Raw genomic sequence first — 20,428 nt, 5'->3', positions numbered from 1 at the left:
ATCAGAGTGTGTTAATAATAATATAGAAATACTAATGATATGATGTCATCCAAAAATCCTTTCTTAGTGAGCACCTAAAAGCCCAGAGGAATATACCTGCCAAATTTCAAGTTTGTAGGCTTTATAGTTTTGGAGATGTGATGATGTGAGATATATTTGTGTGTGTGCCCGTGTGTGTGCCCGTGTGTGTGTGCCTATGTGTGTGCCCGTGTGTGTGTGTGTGTGTGTGTGTGTGTGTATACACACACACACGCATACATACATACATACACACACACATATACGTATACGTATACATCACACACACACACACACACACACACACACACACACATAAAATAATGGGAGAGGAGAAGATAAACTGTTTTATTAACTTATTTCTTGAGCTAAAAAAATTTATCTGAAACCAGAACAACCTTTCCCCACTTCCCACTTTGAATCACTGCTTTTTAAAACATTTATTTCTTAGGGGTGAGAACACTTACTCCATTGGCTGCCTCTTCTAAAATTCGTGCCAACAGTTACTTTCATCTCCCCGAGCATAGAGCCTCAGCATCCCATTACTAGTTCCTGTTCATAGGTGTTGTTGAGAAGGCATTCCTATTACTCCATTCTAGCCACCAAGGAAACATCCACCTATGCTTATAATTATTGGGAACAGCAGCTTGCAAAAATAGCAACATAATAACAGTTTCACTTTCAGGGCTTGCAACAAGCTTTTAAATGAAGCAAAGGAATGGCAGTTTGGCAGGTGGACATCACTTCATACCAACTGCTCAGATATTTTTTGCATACAAGAAAAAATGCACCCAACGCACACACAAAAATGTGGAAGGTTAGAACCAGGAATTAATTTTCTTTTGGAATTTGTATTAATACTTGTAACTCATTGAGTAGGGTAGATTGATTGTGTCAGGGGTGTCAAACACAAGGTGCGCGGGCTGGATCCAGTCTGTGGGATGCTTAGATCTGGACTGCAGGGCTCCCCTGGAAACAATGAAGGACCAGCATGCGGTGCATTTGCCACTTTGGTTTCTGCTGGCAGAGGTTTGCAGGAAGCTGTCGCAACCAAAAATGGAGCTCACCAGGGGTACATGGCCCCCCCAAGCTGTTTTTGCTGGCAGAGTGTTGCAGAAAGACGTCGCAGCCAAAAACGGAGCTTGGGAACCCATTTTTGCCGGCCGAGCACTCGAGCCACCACAGGCACCCCCTGAAACAAGTGATGTCAAGTTGGCTATGCTCACCCTGGCCTTGCCTACCCTGGCCCCTCAAGGTCAAACACAACCCTGATGCAGCCCTCAATAAAATTGAGTTTGACATCCCTAGATTATGTGATTGGTTTACCATACTCTTACTGCTCAGCAGGACAGAGGTTACTCTTCATTGTGTTTCTTTGAGTTTAGCAGAAATAAAACTTACTATGGATGGCTACATATTGCTTTGTGAAGGATGGACTAGGAACCATGATGATATGTAATCCAATAAGTAATTTGAAAATAAAAATAGCAAAAGAAGTGGAATGGAGTAGCCTGGGGCATGGGACAGTTCTCTGGATGAAAGTAAGCAGATGGAGTGTATTCCTCTTAGAAGGAATACTTAGAAGACCTAACATTTTGAGTCAGGTTTTCATTCAGGATTGCCTGTATCTGATCTCAACTCACTGATAGCAACGTTCCTGGGGGGAACTTGTTCATAATTTCCCATTTGGGGTTTGTAAGGGTTATGGAAACTCACATATGTTATTTTCCTTTTGCAGTACCATTATTTTGGAACTTTTTCAGCCACGGCATTTGAGCAGCTCCAAAAGACGCACACTCACACAAATACATATATTTTGAGAGTATTTTTAATGTTACTTTTAATTTTTGATTGTTTGATTGCATCTTAGAAATTTTATTGCAAATTTCTAACTGTATTTCACCAATGGGCTCTAACCAGCTATAACTATATGAACCTTCCATATAAAAAGAGGAATCATTATGACATTGTGTTATTTCTGTGTGACAGAGAAAGTGCTAAATTTTGCCCTAAGCAAAACTCAACTTTAATATATAAACCCTTTGGATATATGCAACAAGACAGAGAAAAAGACTTTTTTTCCCTCAACAGTTGGCTGCAGGTCCAATCTTTATTTTAAAAAAATACATCAAAAGGAAAGAGCTCCTAGTAAGGTAATTGAATACCTGTTTCTACAACTGTCACAATCTCACTCAAAAACTCTAGGGTCTAGGATAGGGATTATGTTCCCTCTGCAAGAATTTCTCAATTAATTTGGAACCCCATAACATTAAGCTCTCCCAAGCAGCCAGCTTTTGTGATAAACAATTTATTATAGAAATTCAATGATACAATCAAATAAACAAACAAACTACAGTATATCTTATGTAACTCATTACTTCAGTATATCATACTTTCCAAAGTTTATCTATCTTTTTTGGTTCAATGATTAGGCCATTGCTACAGATGTAAAACATGAAATCTTGGATGCTTCCATATTAGAACCCTTTGACACTGCAAAAATTCACTTCCTTGTGAATTATTTCATGCAGAAATAATGTAAAAAAATTCATGCAAATAAAGTGTCACTATATTATCAACAAATACCCTTTTCCTGTGCAAAAGATTCACTTACATTTACTTATTAATCTAATTGAGCAAAAGTTATTTAAAACTCAATTAAAAGTTAATTTATAGGTTACAGATTAATTCTTACTGTAGGCTGTTAGTTTCACTTGCCATTTGTGATGAAAGACTATTATTATATTATTATCTTCCCTGAGCCTATTTCTTCTTTTCTTTTCAAAAGAAAAGAAAAAAAAGGATTCAAGGAAAACATTCATGAAAAGTTTCCAATTTTAGGAAATTCAGGAAGCTATTAACTTTTTTTTTCAATCTATTGATCATTAATTCCCATCCAGGAATTAATGCATTATTGCAAACAATTTTTATATAATGTTATATGCAGTAATTAAACAATACATAATCAATGCAAGAAAAATTCATAGGATTGCAAAGTGGAAGATATTAAATGAATAGCATCCTGAGAAGTCAGAACTAGTTCGGCTACTGCACCTTCTTTCTAATCTGATATATTTTTGAAAAATCCATTAGAGGATAAAGCTATAAATACTGAATCACAATGATTTCTTTTTGTTGCATTATCTGGATATACTATAAAAAAACAAGGGAAAAAGGAAGGTTATTCCAGGGGAAAAATTCTCTAGAACTGTTTCTAGATATCATGATGCTACATTGATACTATACAACTGAGCACTCCTATTCTGAAAATCTCCCTACAGAGTGACTAGTTCTACTCTTCCTTAATAGAAAGAAGGTAAGGCAGCTGGAATCCTTCTTGTCTTTCCCTCATGAAAGGAGCCATTATTTTCAGAGCTGATACTTTCTTCAGGGCTCAAGCCCAGGTCCATTTAGACTTGAACCTTCATGTGGACTGGGGTTGCTTCCAGGATTGGGACCCATCTGTATGGTATGAGTTTTCTCTGGGGGAATGACTTCGGGTTGCATTTGCTGGAGGCAATTGTCCTTGGGGTTTCTGCCTAGTTCAGTATTGTCCTCACCAGGTCCCTTAAGGCAGGCCTCAGAACTAATTGTCTTCAACAAATCATCCTGGGTATTTTCAGAACTTCCCACTCGCCAAGGCAAATGCAAGTATTTGTTCACTTCAATAGCAGGACTACGACGGTTAGGGTCAAGAGCCATGATGCGACGGAACATACGCAAGGCAGGAGCTGTAAAAACTTTCCACAGGCCTGGAGCCTCACCTGGTATTGTGCGATTTTGCCAGATGCTAAATTCTTCAAACTTAGGATCAGGGCTCATTGCCATATCCCAAGGGATGCAGCCAGTACAAATACAAAAGAGCAGCACTCCAAAGGCCCAAATATCAAGGCTTGAGTCCAGAGCTAGAGACTCTGTCCTCTCTAGTAGGCACAGTTCTGGTGGGGAATATGGCAAGACAGCAGACATAGCAGATATGCAGGTGCCTTCCAGTCGTGTCAGGCCAAAGTCACCTAATTTTATCTGCTGGCATTCTTGGTCAAAAAGCAGCACATTGTCTAGTTTTATGTCCCGGTGCACTAGGGCTTTGCCATGCATGAAATCCAGGGCATCAGCTAACTGGGCTGCACACCGTTTCACTTGCACTTCAGGAAGTCCCTTCTGTTGAAGAAAAGAGAAATAGAATTAGAGAAAAGCTCCACAAAATTCCCAGGATTTCAATGGAGCCAATTTGTAAACATCCTCCCTGCAATTAATCAAGGAGTCCTTGTCTTGAATGGTTATGAAGAAATGCTTTTTCAAGTATGCCACAGAAACCATGCATAAATGACCATGATTGGCTAACACTGTGATAGGCTAAAACTTTCTTTAAAAAATTACTGTATGTATATTTATATAATTGTATTACCCAAAGTATCATCTGCTCAACTTGGGAACAGTTTAAAGTATCAAAAGAAGAAAGCAAATATATGTATGGAAAAGTACAATTGTGACTTTAAAGAATAAAAGGGCACCTAGCCCAGTTGAATACAAAAAAGCCCCCAAATAAATGAAATAGTATTTAATGCACTATCAAACTCTGTTTGATACTATAATCTAATAATTACCCTACCCTTAATTGTCCTTTTGTACCCACTCAAAAAATATCACCCTATGATATCCCATGCTTGATGAGATCTTGCCAGTTGTGGTGTCCTTAAAGTCTTTAAGATTTTATACCCCTGAGTTCAGGATGCTGCAGAGATCTCCAGCTGGTGCTAGCTCCTGTGCAAATCCATAATGAGTAGATGATTCAAAAGCACTGCCAATGGTTTGAAGAAGTGTAGTGTGTGAAGAGAGGCAGAGAGCAATACAATATTCCCACAAGAACTCCCGTCTCCCTGTGTGTTCCTTGGCCATCAGTTTCAAAGCCATTGAGGTTCCTGCAAGCAAGGATATATGGCAATAAATTAAGGGATGCTGAAGTGCTATATTGTAGTTAACAAATGTAGCACCAATTATATTTTTATATATGTATTTGTGTTACAACCCCTGGTATGCCCAAATATGGGAGGGAGCTCATTACTCCCCCTTTCTGTCCTTCGGATCATTACAGAAAACCATCCAGGCAGAAACCCATATTTTTATTTTTAATGTTGCCTTTTTATATTTGTGTTGTATTTGTGCTGATAAATAAATAAAGGCTTCAAATCCCAGTAAGGGTATGGCTAGCTGATGAGAGCTAAATAGCTTGAAATAGATCTATACTAGTCTCCCTTTATTTATTTATCAGCACAAATACAACACACACAGACACACATATCTATATCTATCTATCTATCTATCTATCTATCTATCTATCTATCTATCTATCTATCATCTATCTATCTATCTATCTATCTATCTATCTATCTATCTATCTATATATATATATATATCCATATATATATATCCATATATATGTGTCCAAAGCAGAATAAGAATACAGACTTCTGTTTTGTTCTTTAGATTGTACCTTAACCATACACCAAATTAGCTGACTGCTACTGTGTTTAATACAATAATAATCAGATGCAGCATATGTCAGGATTATATTGTGTTTTGCTACAGGAGAAACTTTGCTGAAATCTTGACCTGCATACAATATTATTTTTAGATTTTCATCCCATAAGACCAAACAGAGACATTACTTATCTTTGCAATGCATTTTGACCTGCAGATGTACTTCAAAAGCCTTGTCTACATCTGGTAATGTTAATTTTCTTAATCATTTGTTCAAAAGTGTGAGGCTGACACATAACAGCTTGAACAAATCCTTGCAGAGGAAGAAAGAGACTAGACATGATTGGGATTTCCTGAAGATGTGCTAATAGATGCAAACAAACTGATGAAATGCAGCTATTTCAGAGGCCCTTTCTCTTTGCAAAACAGGAGCATCTTTTAGAGCTGCTAGAAATATTTACACTGAAAGCTGACTAATTCAATATTGTTTTGATTCTGCAGAATAAGCTTCCAAGTAATAGCAAAGACATTCTTCACCTTCTCCCATCCAGAGTCCATTTTAAAGGAGAACGAAAAATGGGAAAACAAATGCTTTTGGCTATCTGCAGTTTGTTAGTTAGTTAGTTAGTTAGTTAGTTAGCTGCTTCTGACATCCTTAAAGTCATATTGATTCAAAGAAAGGAGTTTGGGAATCAAAAGATATGGAGTAGAGAGGTTAATGTGGGCACATTTGTTATTTTATGTGTATCAATGTCTTAGCAATATCTGATTGATGCTCTATGGGGTCCTGAAATTAAGTAGTCTCAGTCAGTACATCAATGGGAGACCTTTCTTAGAGTCCCAGGACTGGAAGGCAAACAGGGGAGGAAGGTAAAATATTGGGAGATCAAACTTCCCAACCTGGAGGTGTTACTGCATCCCACTAGGTGGCACTGTGAAGCTAGTTAATTAAACAATAAGGGAAATCTTTATAATAGGGGAAATGGCAAACACCCCTATTCTGTGCTCAGACTTTTCTTACATGGGTGCTGGGCAATCTGCCATTCATTTTCATTTTTTCTTAAAGATTGTTTCCTTCTGTATGCCTTACAGTTGGGAAGCTAGCCAATTTGCTGCTCTATTTGCTGGGTTTTGCTTTGCCAAAGCAGCACCTGCTTGTTGGCAGCTGTCCACGTGCCTGGGATGACACAGTTAATTAATTGCAGGCAGTGTGAACTGGATGAGAGCAACAAGCAGTACAGGCTAAACTCAATCCAAGTCAAGACTTCATGAAATAAAAATGTAATCCCAACCTGAGGAACCCTTAAATTCCTCATAAATAAGTGAATTCTTAAATAGGGAACCTGTGAATAAGACTTTCCAATATGGTCTTCATAAACCTGTATCTATTGGACAACAGAACAAACTCAGATAAACAGTAGCATGATATATGCTGGCTTCATACATGATGCTAAGCTAGAAAAAGATTTGTTCGGTTTTGGCTTAGTGTGTTGTGTAAATCCAGCCATTGGAATTTATAAATCAATATTTATGGATTATGACTGTCTTGGTTAATACTCCATGGTTAAAATGAACCATAGGCTAATTTAGAAATGTATATTATTTGCATTTGGTGTGGGGAAAAACTGCTTCAGAACCAATATTGGCACCTTTGCTGGATACACAATGGAAGTTATTTGGTGAAGAAGCAATCCCTAGTGGCCATGTTGTATTACATGATAGGCTTAAAAGTATTCCAAAGGAGTTTTGTTCACAAAAGGCTAAATAAAGATAGCTAATATTTTGATTCAAAGAGGGGCAAAGGTGTGTCGGCCCTCACTGCACCTGTAGACAGTTTCTTAGAGAAATATCACCCTAAGAATCTATGGCTTCCGTGTCACCTGCTGATGGGGCATAATCACACTCAAAATAAGCATCTGCCAGAAGATAAACTAATAAGGACATTCCCCTACTTCCTATCAGTTCCCCAAAATACTCCTTAGCACATCAGGCTGGCCTTTTGTTCTTTAGAACATAGACTATCAGAGTTGGAAGTTGTTCAATCCTCTGCTCAAGCAGGACACCCTGAACCACTTCAGACAATTGGCTGCCCAATCTCTTTTTAAAAGCATCCAGTAACGGAGCATCCACAACTTTTGAAGGCAAGCTGTTCCATTGGTTGTTCTCGTTGTCAGGAAATTTCTCTCAAATTCTACTTTGATTGATTTCCATCTGTTTTTTCTTGCCTTGGGTGCTTTGGAAAATAGGTTGACCCTCTCTTCTTTGTGGCAGCCCTTCAAATTTTGCCAAAAAATACAATATCAATTTTCCATACATTTCCATACCAAAAATAGAATACCAGTTTTCAATAGATTTTTTTTTTTAATTGAAAGAATCTGAGAAATAATGGAAATGAGGACCCTGATGCTCCAACAGATATATTGGCAAACACATGTTGGGTCTTCCTGGCTGTCCATATTATTTAAACCCAATCAAATGTTTACCACATTTATATAGTCTTACCTCTCTCACGATGCTGAACCTGCAGAACATGTCCATAGGAGCCACTCCCTAGCTCTCTGGTTATGTTGTATCTCTCCTCTACCTCCAGTTTCGGTAAACTCTTGGAAGTAATGGATATGAGCTTCTCGAGGAATTCCTCATTGTCTTCAGTGTCTTCCATATTCTCAGCAGAATTGACATCTTGCTCACCAGCAGCATCTGAGGAGAGGGATATTAAAATAAGCTATTTGCAAGTCAGATATAAAGTTCCAGTTTATCTTAGCATTGATTAGAAAATTTAGTGAGATTTACAAAAGTTGTCTGATTTCAGCTGAGAAGAGTCTGGGCATTTGATGATCCAATTTTCTTTCCACTGTGATTTTTACATCAGTTAGTATTATGCAAATGGTATGCAGATATCAATGGGAAAAGGTTTAAAGGAAAAGGTTAAAGCCAGAAAAAGTTTGAAATAATTTTACTATCCTTAAAATGGAGATTAAAACAACCTTCCTATATTTGTAGTTTGATCAGCAATGGCATTATAAATGTATGTATATGAGTGCATTCGTTGCCTTAATTTACCCAAAAGAATGGACTAAGGAACAAAACCGTAACATTATGGGAGCAGTGTAAGTCCACTGTTCCTACTTGGCTATAAGCATAAGACCTTACAAAGACTTTCTGAGTACTGATTCACATAAAAGGTGAGACTTCCCCCCCCCCCGTTGTATCTGTAAATGAATTAATTCCTTTCATGAAAGTACTATATTAACATTATTACATTATTATTAACATTACATTATTAACATTGCATTATTGACATTAATACATTATTATATATTTCAAAATAAGAGCAGTATATTTACCTTTGCACTAAACCATAATGTGATTTGTTTGGTTTTGATTATCATGTGAACTTATTTGATTAGAAAGCAATATATAAAATTAGTCACTATTAACATTATGCATTTTTGTTGTTATAATGTTAGTTACTGTTGAGGAGAACCAGTATTTGTGGTATCTGTCTCCCAATGCCTGGGTAACTTTATAGTTTAAGGTATTGTGAGCCACAGTTGGGGAAGACCATAACGTCATGCTCTGTGTCAGGAAAGCAAATTAATTCACCCTGATTTGAGAAATGTATTTCTCCTATTAGTGTGTTTGGAAGCCTTTGTGGTTTCCTCAACCTAATATTCCATTGTAAGGAAATAATACATAAATCCAATACTATGGGTTTATATAGCAAGCAGATTTCACAATCTGGGCTCTCATAAAATAGTTTTAAAGCCTTAAAAGTGTTTCTCAACTTTGGTGACTCTCAAGATGTGTCAACTTTAATTCCCAGAATTTCCCAGCCAGCTAGGTGGGAAATCCTGGGAGTTGAAGCTCATATATGTTAAAGTAGCTAAAATTGAGAAACACTGTCTTGGATAAGTTGCACCTTCCCAGAAGATGAGGTGGAACTGCTGGATCTTTCTTTTCTTTGCCACTGGAGGAAATGTAGGAAATGAAGATCCCAAATCTGATACCTTCCATGTATCCCATGTTACAAATTCTGTATGAGGTCAACAGCCTCTTTGTTTTGGAATCATTTGGAAGAGGTGGTAGAAGAAAACTTCTGGTACACAGTAAATGGGGGGGGGGGTTGAGATTGGATGGGGGAAGCAGCCCTGGAACAGGAGCAACCTTCATTGGATTGCTGACCACTCCCATAAAACAGCATGGCTGCTCCCTCTTCCTTCGTGATTAAGAATTCCCGCGTCCCTTCTTTTTAACTAATTGAAGTTTATGGTATATCGCCCGCTATTGCCTAAGATTAAAAGCAGCCCACCCCTGCTTTCAAAGACCTCTTTGGAAAGAAACAAAAAGACAACAGAGAAGCTTTTTTAAAAAACCTACTTCCCTTTATTTGAGAATTTCGGACTTGGCGTTTACAAGCTTCCCAAATAGTTCAATGCCCTTGTCTTCCAAAAACCGCCGCTATTTTCCCCAAAAGTCCCTTTCTTGAACGCGGGGAGGGGGGGTGTCCGACCTTGAATCTAAGCCTGGCAGGTAAGGATGCGCTCAGCACAAGAGAACTCAAGCCCCAGCGGGCTAGGATACAGCTAACCGCCGAGAGACGAATCTGAGTCAGCCAAGTGGCACCCTTCCACCGTCCCGCACCCAGCGGGGGGGACATTCCCTTCGTGCCGCTTGCGTGTGTCTGATCGACTGACTTTGCAGTTTCGAGTCCCAGGAAGACCTTCGGAGAACTCAGTTCAAATAGCGTCGGAAAAGCATTCTAGTGTGAAGCGAAAAAACGGAAACCCGTAGCGCAGAGAAATCCTAGTAGCAGTTTCTTGAGGTTGGATATTTTTTCAGCCAAAAGGAGGAACATTTGCCTCTGTCTGTTGGAAAATCAACTATTTGAAGACAGCTATCAGGTCCTCTCTCAAACTTGTCTTCTGTAAACCATTAAAAATAAACCATTTAGGGGACTATAATTTGCTCCCTCTCTTATTACAGATACTGTTGGAACTATGTCTGTTAGAATAATATTAATATTTCAAACTAGAATCTTTTTTTGGGGGGTGGAATCCAGTGTTTTAAGATTCAGTGGAAAATGAAGAAGAAATAAATATGAGTCTTTTCATATATGCAGTGCAGCATTGAAAAGTTACCTACTCATATGCCGAAAAAAATCCTCTGTAGTCTTTTCAAGGTTTAGTCATTTGGGAGCTAGAATGAATCACTTTTTAAATTTGGCATTGTAAAACACAATGACAAAAACAGGCATCACTGAGGGATTTTGATGCTAACTCCAAAACAGCCAAAAATCTAAACAATGTATGGAATTTAACTGAAGTCTTACCTTATCTTTTGTAACCAAATTTTCTTATTCATGTTCCAATATACAATTTCTTGTTCTAAGCTGAGAGGAAAACTTCCCAGAAATGATTTAGTATAACTATTGAGAAAAAGTTTCCTGATTTTTTCAAGAGCCTGAAAGAGTCTACTGAAGAGGTATATAAACCACTTAATCTTAGAGACGGCTGAATTAATTTTAGAGAGATGAGGTATGCCTATATTATGATTCATTTTGTACATGATTCAGAGGAGAAGACATCAGGCATGATTCATAGCAGAATTAAAATGCACCATATGTTAGCTACAAAAATGTTTTTACATTTCAGTGGGCGAACATCACTTTGTAACAGCAAATACCACACAGCAACATTGATCATCTTTCACTGCACCCTTCCCCTCTTTATTATGATATAGTAACTAAAGAAATGTGAGTTTAAATGTGTGAAACTGATTTGAAAGATTATGTGGACTTGGAAAAATCAAACGTTGTCCCAGTTGGATTTATATTATTGGAATATTTGTTTGTTTAAAACATTGTATTAATAGCCTTTAGTCCAATAGAAACAGTTACAAAAGTATAAAACACAAATATAACATATTTTAGAATTTTAAGGTCATCAATCTTGATTTTCTGGAAGAAGGATGGGATTGAACTGAATGTCAAGAATTAAGGTATTTTTCAGAGATATTCTGTTGATAATAGTCATACATAAGACACTTCTGCATAGAAACTGATGGCTCATCATGTATTAATAAGTGTACCTACCATTCATTTTTTAGGTCCCCTTCTTTCTTTCTTTCCTTCCTTCCATCCTTCCGTCCTTCCTTCCTCCCTCCCTCCCATATTTTAACTGCTTTACTTTTAGCTCTCCATCTTTTTTAACTACATCTGAAAGAGATGTAGATATACGGTAATTATGCAGTACAAATATACTTTTTCTTCAGATTGGAACTATTTTTTTTCCTGAAATTAATCTGAAAGAGAAAAGTGAGTGTCCAGAATCACAATGAGTATATCATCACCTTAAAATAATATTACATCTCAATGTGTCACCAAAATTCTGTAGTGAACATTTCAAGCAAAAACCTTGTCACAGAAATCAAAAGTAGCATCAAACATTACACTGTAAACATTTACATTGAAGCTACAGGTTCAATGTAAATGTTTATAGCTCATATAGTTAAGAACTATAGACATCCAGCATTTATTCCTCTCACAGAACTGCTACTAATCTGATCAGTCTCCTTTACTTAAACCCAGCTCTCAAAGTTGTTGTGATTATATAAAAACAAATACATTAATTTAAACTCCGAAATCAGAGTTTAAATCTATGTCTCAGATTAAAATTGAAGAGAGAGGTCTGAGAAAGGGAAGTTTGAGTAATGGCTGATTGGTTCTTTTTTCTCCTCTTAACTGGTCCATTTACATCTGTGAAAGTAAGATGACTTTTCAGAGCACAGAGTTTGGTTTCCAGGGCAGCTTACTTACATAACACGTCTAGTTTTAGAATGTAACTTGGCTTAGCATTTTCTCTGTAAAAAACATATGCCTAGGTAGGAATCTGTGGACCATTGGTTTCAGTATTAAGCAGACACCAAGGGAGATGAGAAAGGGTTGTTTGCACACCAAACTGAGGGGTAGGTTTTCTTTTTCTTGTAAAAAAAAATGCTGATGGGGCATTGGATGCCACTGTTTGATCCTGAGCAGTGATATTAGAGCTCCTGCTGAGACAAAATCTCACACTTAGGGGGCCGCTCTCAAAAACATAGGAACAGTGTTTAGACCACTTGGAAGAAATGTCAACCACTTGTCCAATTAGTTTGTAAACAATTGTGTAAGATAGCCATGTACCTCGCCACACTGTCCACCGGCTGCATCAAGAAAGCTACATTATGTTCCAATCGTTAGAACTGTTTATTATTTTACTAAATTTATTTGCCATCCACCTTGCCACAAATTGATCATTATTTAATCTTTATCAGAATTCATTTGAGCTTAGTCTGGAGTTTGCAAATTATCTCCATCAAGAGGAAAAAATTAAATTCAATGGATTAGAAAACTTGGTTTCCCTAGATGTGGACTGAAAGCACCTAGTTGACTTCTAGATGACAGCAAAGAGTTACCTAAAGTTTTCTGATATCATCCAGAGTTTTGCAGCTCAGATCTGGTTACTTAATATAGTTGCTATTTCTTCAACTGCTGTATTTATTACTGTGACTCAATGGTGTGTCGTGATTAAACTGAATATCACATTAATATTTCTTAAACATCTTTAGATCACAAGGCATTATAATTCCAATATTAATCTGTGTGAAATAAATCTTAGTGATCAGTGAAAGTTAAACTGAATAAAATGGTATAAAACAAATACAGGCATACATGACAGTCTCAAATTGGACAAATACTCTAATAATAAGAGGAATAGGATTAGCTCTTTCTTACAACAGGTAGAGAAAAGCTAGACATACATTTGTATGCTAATCTCCTTTCTTCAAATAATAGTTTTACAACTAGCTAGAATTGGTGTAGTGGTTAAGGAACCAGCCTAAAAATCAGTTCAAGGTGGTTTTTGCATTCTAGTCCTGTTTTAGGCATGAAATTCAGCTGGGTAACTTTGGGTCAGTCCTATTCTCTCAGCCCAATCCATTTCACAGATTTGTTGTAAAGAAAATAGAAGGAAGGAGTATTGTGTATGTTTATTGCTTTATTTATAAAAAAATAATAATAAAGGCAGAATATAAATATCTTTTTCCTTTGAACAAGGAAACTTTCAATGCAAAAAGAGAGAAGAAAATCAGGAAGTGCAACAATATATTTAATAATGGCCATGTTATGTAATTAAGGCAATGAATAAGTCTTATTTTTCACTTCACTAAAGACAGCTGCCCTAAATATATAAATAAATGAAAAGGCAATGCAGGAGAATACAATTACAAAAGCAATATAAATTTTTAAGAGGGAGCATCAGCCTTTCTGATTTGCATAGTCTTTTTCTCCTGAAATTCTATTCAACACAGAAAAATCCTTAAGATTGGACAAACATAAATTAAATCTCTACACGCTAGAAGTTAATTAACTGGGTACATTTTGCCTAGAACAATGACCTTCTTTTCCACTCCTTAGTTAAAATATGATGCAAAAGCAGAGCCTGCTTAACTTGCTTTTGGCTCAGATAACAGGAAAAAAAGGCTTATTTGAATCTGCTATCAGAACTTCCCTTAACATAAATCCTGCTCATTTGTATTAAGAGGCATAAGTCAACCAAACAACTATCAGCTTTTACATGTGTTCTTTTCCACTCACTTAAGCTGGAACAAGATATCTTTGTGACGTGAAAGATGGCTTAAGCATTTTTCCTCACGTACCAATTCCAAGATAAACATATCACCTTTTCCTCTATAGTTTCTCTTTCTACATTGTTCCCCCTCAGTTCTCAGCTGTTGCAGGCTAAAGTACCATTTTAATCTCTGTATTACACTATCACTAGGAGATGTTGATAGATAGATCTTATGTGAATATATCTAATCCATTTCTGGTCTATATTATTTTTTTATCATTGTCAGCATCCTGGAACAAAAAGAATTTCTTTTTTTTAAGTCTTTTTTTGTTTTTAGTGATGGTCAGTGATGTTCAGGTTTCATTCTTATTTCTTTTAATTTCCCAAATGAGGTTTTTATTTTTTTTAAAAACCAGAAGTATCTTTCCCTGCCCCTGCCTCTGTAGCTTGTAGCTGAACTTCTGTGGAGAGAGAAAAATGACAATACTAACACAAACCATGGATACGGCTTTGTTCGTGCCTCAAAATAAGTATGACTATGATCAGAAAGTCATAGTTAATTCTCAGCTAGGATTAGATGTGTTCAGTAATGAGAGACCTGAGTATTAATCTATGCACAACTGTGAAGATCATTGAATAACGTGTGTACCATCCCTCTTTTTCAGTCTAACCTATCTTATAATATGGTTATAAAATTAAATCAAGGAACTATCAATACAGTCTTGAATTCTTAGGAAAAAAGCTCATGCTATAAATATATAAATAAGAATATTTAGAAATTGCATATGTACATGATGAATAAAGGAACTTTCTTGCAGAAATTTATTAAGTGATAAAAATATAAAATATATTTTTAATACAAAGCGGCCTTCAGTTAATTGTGTTAATTTATTATGCTCTCATCCTCCCCCAGCACTATCCTGGAAGACTAAGATATTGATATTCTTGTAGCAAAAAGATCCCCACCCACTGCTCATCTCATTTTTATGTTGAGTTGCCTTTATCTGCAATATCAGTTGCCTTCCCTCTTATCTCTTTAGCCATCCATGCTGCTATTGTCTAGTGCAGGGGTGTCATACATAAGGCCCAGGGGCCAGATCCGGCCTATGGGGTGCTTAGATCTGGCCCACGGGGCCACCTGTAAATGGAGATAGGACTGGCCCATGGTGCCTCTGCCAGTGAAAATGGAGCTCGGGAGGGTTTTTGCTGGCAGAGCACTCGGGCCACCACAGTTTCCCCCAACACACGTGACATCCAGCTGGCCATGGTCACCTGGCCATGCCCCCCCGCCCCTCCAAGGTCAAACACAACCCTAATGCTGCCCACAATTAAGTTGAGTTTGATACACCTGGTCTAGTGCCTCCTTCACCAATATGGTGATTGAATTATTTATTTATTTTCCATATTTATTATTTTTACAAATAACTCAAGATGGTAAACATATCCAACACACTTTTATTTTCCCCCCAATAGTAACTCAATAGTGAGGAGGGCTGGGCTGAAAAGAATGACTGGCTCAAAGTCATCAGGTTGTTTCCGTGGCAAAGGCAGAACTTGAACCCATGGTCTCCTATTTGCTAGCCTGGTATCTTAACCACTAGACCAAACTGGCTCTCTATCAGGTCTTTTCACACCACCTGGCTGCCATGCCTTATGGGAGTGGCCTTGAATACTGCACTGAAGTCCCAGTTTATCTGTTTAATCACATACCCTCTCCCAACATGAACTCTTGAGAAATAATTAATGGAAGACTCCTCTCTCAGATCTGTGAGTTCCAAGATAAGAGGAAAGGGCCATAGGGTCTTCTTTCTTGGGGTTTGTCAAGGGCCCAATATTTATGTGAACTGGCCTTCATAATTTCTAAATTACACAGTGCTAAAAAAAAAATTAAACCCATTGATTAGTATATTGGACCGTTTCATTCATATAGCTCTTATTTTATATTTTCCTGAAAACATCACCCTTAAAATAAATGTTCAGTAAGATAAGACTTGGATGGAACTTTATCTATTCAGTGATCATGGAAGAGACACCATACTAAAACTAATATATGAATTGAAATATTAATGGACACATTAAAAGAATTTGGTATATTAGAAGACTTTAAGTTTAACAAAAAGAAAACAAAGATGTTAACAAAAATAGAAGAGCAAACACAAATGAAAAGTAAAATGGATATTAAGATTGAAAAGAAGGTAAATTATCTCAGTGTCACCATGATAAATATGAACTGCACATTGTTTTACAATAACTATATTATGACATAGTATAAATATAAAATTTCAAAAAAATATTAAGACATGGACTGAAGTAAAAAAAAAAAGACATGTTAAAAAAACAGTTGCTTTTTGGCGAGATGGGTGGCAAACAAATTTAATAATATTCCAGGTCCTTCGGAAGGACTCAACAGATGAACAAAAATGCCAAATCAAGTCTGTACATTTGGTTGAATGAGTGATGAACCAAATAATAATGTAAAATTGGAAGAAATTACAACTGAGATTTTGGGGGAGAATTTCAGTGATAAAAATGACTGTCTTGCCTAGAAATATACTTTTTGCTTCAAACAATAACTCTTTTAGCAATTTGTGTACCATTTAAAAACTGGCAGAGGTTATATCTAAATATATATATATATAGGTGAAAAATCTTGAGTTAAATATAAAGTGTTATAAAATGAAAAGAGTAGGACTGAGTTTATCTGATTTTAAACTGTATTTTGAAGCTTGTGGTTTAGATTTAGATCAAAGAGAGGCTGCTGCTGAGAAACAGAAGACTTTGGAATTAGAAGGACATGACCTGAAATTTGGGTGACATAGATACTTATAGTATGACAAAGTCAGGATTAATGTGGATCTTATAAAAATAAATATTATTTAAGGCATGCCAAATTGAGAATAGGAAATAGGTACACAAACAGGTTGTGCCCAAAAAGACACTGTCAAAATTTACACCAGAATTAATAGACACACATAAATATGTGACTTTTTGTGAGATATTAGAATTTTATTAAGGAGAAGGTAAAATAAAATCTCAGAAGTGATGACTAAGAAATATAGTTGTCAATGGTCTTCTTATTTACAGTTGACCGGATCTATAATTTTGAGCATTGTAAGATTGAGTTTGAAATAGAATTTTGTCAAATGATGACCATGTAACTGTTAAAATAAACACTGTTATTGAAATTTGAAACAGAAGAAGCACAAATGAAAGAACGATATGATAAACTGGGCTAAAAAAAATGGTTGTAATATACAAATGAAACAATTGGAAACCGTGGCTGAAAGAATTGTAATTTATATTATATTTAAACTTAGACATTTTTTATAAAATGATCTACAATTATTATATAGCACCATATTATCAGAATGTCTAAAGGCATTTCAAATTTAACTTAGAAAGTGAACAACAAGAAGGGACATTTTATCATGTTTGATGTACATGTAAAATAAGTAGAAAGATCTAGATTAAAATGCATACATTGATTCAGAAGATTGAAACCCATGCTTTTTCTTTTTGGATTATTGGACAAATACTTGAAAAATGTTATTGAACTTTGTTTTTCTACATGATAACTGCAGCAAGAGTATTGTATGCACGAAGATGGAAAGGTTCAGCACTACCCATGATGGACTAATGGTTGGTGAAGAGGAGGGAATTTGCTAAACTTCTTTGGTAAGAGAAAATAGTTATCTATTAGTTATTGCTGATTAGAACTTTCTTATAGACTTTTTGCAAGATAGAAAAATGGGAAATAATTAATGGTTTTGATGATTAAACAGGATAAATTATAGCAAGAAGAGAGTTGTAATAGAGTAAGAGATAAATTTATAGTTGTTCATGTAATTGTTGTCAAGAAGAGTGGAAGTTACTTTGTATGTTTTTTTCTCTTTTCTTTTACTTTTTTGCATTTTAGCTTTCTCTCTTTTTTCCTTTTTTTCTTACTTTCACTAATTTGTATTGGGTTTTATCTTCCTTCTATTTTTTAAAAATAAAAGTGATGTAAAATATATAATAAAAAAGTAAAAAATAAGCATTGACATCTTGATCTATTGTAGGTGATGTTACTGATGAAGTGCAATAAAGACGCTTTTCAAAGAAGCAATGAATCCCAAGACAATTGTAATCTTCATTTTGTAGTAAGGTATTTATTAAATAAAATACAGTTTAACAACAACTTTGCATATTTTCTGTCATTTTCACGAAATATTACAGGAACTCTAGACAGTACTGGCCTTTACATGTAATCTCTTAAGTTTTCCCAGTATTTCTTTGTTTATTTGTTTGTTTTAGGGAATGTCCATTTCAGGAAGAAAGAGCAGAATAGAAGTGTAATGTCTTTAACTGCTTACATTATGAAGCATCCATAGATTAGAGGAAAGCAATGTGTTTGGTTCTTGGATCAAGTATGAGTAAAAATAATTTTATACTGAAATCCTCTAATTAATGAATTCTGAAGTGTTCTGGTATTCCTGTGTGCATTTCAGGAACTGGGAAGATGTAAATAATCACAGACATTGTGCAATGTAATTTTAATAACATTTTATAGTGCTCTGCTGCTAGTTAGAACTTGAGTTTTTAAATTTTCTATAGACCATAATATTCACCTATGTGGTTATTATGTACTTTTTAAAAATACTAGCATAACATTCTGAACCTCAGTAGAATTGACAATTGCAATGCTTAATGAAAGAAAGATGTGCAATTGGTGCATCTAAGATTTAAACTTTGTATATTTTTAATTGAAAGTAAATTCAATCAAATGCAGGAGAAGCAAACAATTTTGATGTGACACTTATCTATATACATGATGGAGAAATCAGTGGTTCAATGAAACTGATTGTACACATGGGTTAAATCTTGCTTTAGGGATGCCCCAAAGTATTATCTCCCAAATGTAGTGGTTAACCCTGTTCTGAACAAAATGCATATAAGATAAGATTTGTATAGTAATTCTTGAATAAATTGTAGAATCCATCTATATTCATGTGAATAAAAATTTTAATGGTTTGCATATAATTTATTACTCTGGTGAAAATGCATTCTAAAATAAAACAGAACAGTCTCTAAAAAATATATAGTCTTTTTGCAAAATAGGCCCTTCTTGCAGAGATAATGGGAAGCATTTACCTCCAACATTTTAACATAAATGGCAAACATTATTGAAATCTTTTGCTTAAATACCCAAACCTTTCATTTGAAATAAATGATTCGGATAGGTATTAATTTAAGAATATGCAGTTGGCTCAGGTGCACAAAGTAAATTTGTGCTGAATACAAATACTATGCATTTAAAGCATTTGTGTGTTTGCATTGGTTTTAGCTAAAAATTTTTTAAAAAGCATCCTATGTGTCCTGCAAAATAACAGAAAAAACAGTGGGAGAGACTGGCTTCTCTATCTCCCAGATCTTACCTTGATCTGGGAGGCACTTCTGGGCCGGTGCTGGAGTGGAAGGCTCATGTGGAAACATAGCGGCAGACCATTCTCCTGTTGCTGTTTGTTTCTCATGCACTATGGCATTCAGCTGTCCAGGTGTCATTGTTGCTGGTTCAGACTTGGAGCTTTTGCTGACACCCAAGCTATGTTTCCTGGATGTGTAAAAAATTGTAAAATGTTTTCTCTCTCGGATTTTTCTCTGTGCTCAGTCTGCTGGTTGCTCCTATAAAAGCTGAGGCTGTCCTAGCTGGTTATAATCTCTCCACTGTGAGGAGAAGGGAACATGTGTCACAGGCTCAGACACAAGCCAGGCAAACATCCAAAGATAGGCTGGGAAGGCTAGAGGAGGGTGGTGAGATAACAGCAACAATGCACCGTGCCAGAGCTAAGTCCAAGCCTTACACCTCTGCACAGTTGGAGGTCAACGTGACATACCTTTAAAGTCTTCAGCCTATAAAGGATGGGAACTCAGATGGAGGGATGAAATCTGAATGCCTCGATATGGAGAAACAGATCCACGCAGTAGTAAAAAGAAATACAAACTTTCAGTGATAGCAATATTAATTCTATTCCACAGACTGGAACAGCACATACTAACTATTCTGAGTGCAAATTCCACTACAATTCAGAGTGCATAAACATTTTGGAAGTTCATACGACTTCTTCTCATAAGCAGTTATTTTCAGGGTGAAAAAAAATCATATCTAAAGCAATGAATAACACCCTAGTAAAGTAAATCTACCGATAAACCCACTGAATTAACTTTAGGTGTTTCTGAAAGAATTTGATGTTACTATTAAAAACAAGTACTCTCTTTAGTAAAGTTAGATTTCTGACTGATTGCATCCATCTAGTTTTCTTGGCCATGGATGAAAGCGATTAGAC

At 36.1% G+C, this 20,428-nt stretch overlaps 1 protein-coding gene across 3 annotated transcripts; it reads right to left on the bottom strand.

Annotated features, from left to right (window-relative positions):
• Positions 1 to 1,688: 1,688 nt before the first annotated feature.
• SBK3 (SH3 domain binding kinase family member 3) lies at positions 1,689 to 19,780 on the bottom strand. 3 transcript variants are annotated; one of them, XM_081932484.1, is made up of 5 exons: positions 19,520 to 19,651; positions 11,594 to 11,802; positions 8,002 to 8,199; positions 4,738 to 4,940; positions 1,690 to 4,179 (listed from the first exon to the last, which is right to left on the bottom strand). In XM_081932484.1, the coding sequence occupies exons 2-5, from the start codon at positions 11,598 to 11,600 to the stop codon at positions 3,406 to 3,408; spliced, it is 1,182 nt and encodes a 393-aa protein (XP_081788610.1). In that variant the 5' UTR covers positions 11,601 to 11,802; positions 19,520 to 19,651; the 3' UTR covers positions 1,690 to 3,405. The 3 variants fall into 3 exon arrangements, with proteins under 3 accessions (XP_081788609.1, XP_081788610.1, XP_081788611.1); XM_081932483.1 differs by lacking the exon at positions 11,594 to 11,802 and having other exon boundaries at positions 1,689 to 4,179; positions 19,520 to 19,780; XM_081932485.1 differs by lacking the exons at positions 11,594 to 11,802; positions 19,520 to 19,651 and adding an exon at positions 10,832 to 10,854.
• Between the last annotated feature and the right edge of the window lie 648 nt (positions 19,781 to 20,428).

The sequence above is a fragment of the Natrix helvetica genome (assembly GCF_964273705.1).
Source record: "Natrix helvetica genome assembly, chromosome: Z".
NCBI classification, from domain to species: Eukaryota; Metazoa; Chordata; class Lepidosauria; order Squamata; family Natricidae; genus Natrix; species Natrix helvetica.
The sequence above is the reverse complement of the archived record's forward strand: the minus strand, read 5'-3'. Positions and strand labels throughout refer to the sequence as shown.

What these genes read in the sequence shown, in the direction of transcription:
- SBK3 (XM_081932483.1), bottom strand. Translation starts at nt 19,646, where the DNA reads ATGACACCTGGACAGCTGAATGCCATAGTGCATGAGAAACAAACAGCA. An exon ending in GAAGTGCCTCCCAGATCAAG is followed by an intron (nt 8,200 to 19,519) that starts GTAAGATCTGGG and finishes CCCTCTCCTCAG; the next exon opens with ATGCTGCTGGTGAGCAAGAT. An exon ending in GGTTCAGCATCGTGAGAGAG is followed by an intron (nt 4,941 to 8,001) that starts GTAAGACTATAT and finishes CCTTGCTTGCAG; the next exon opens with GAACCTCAATGGCTTTGAAA.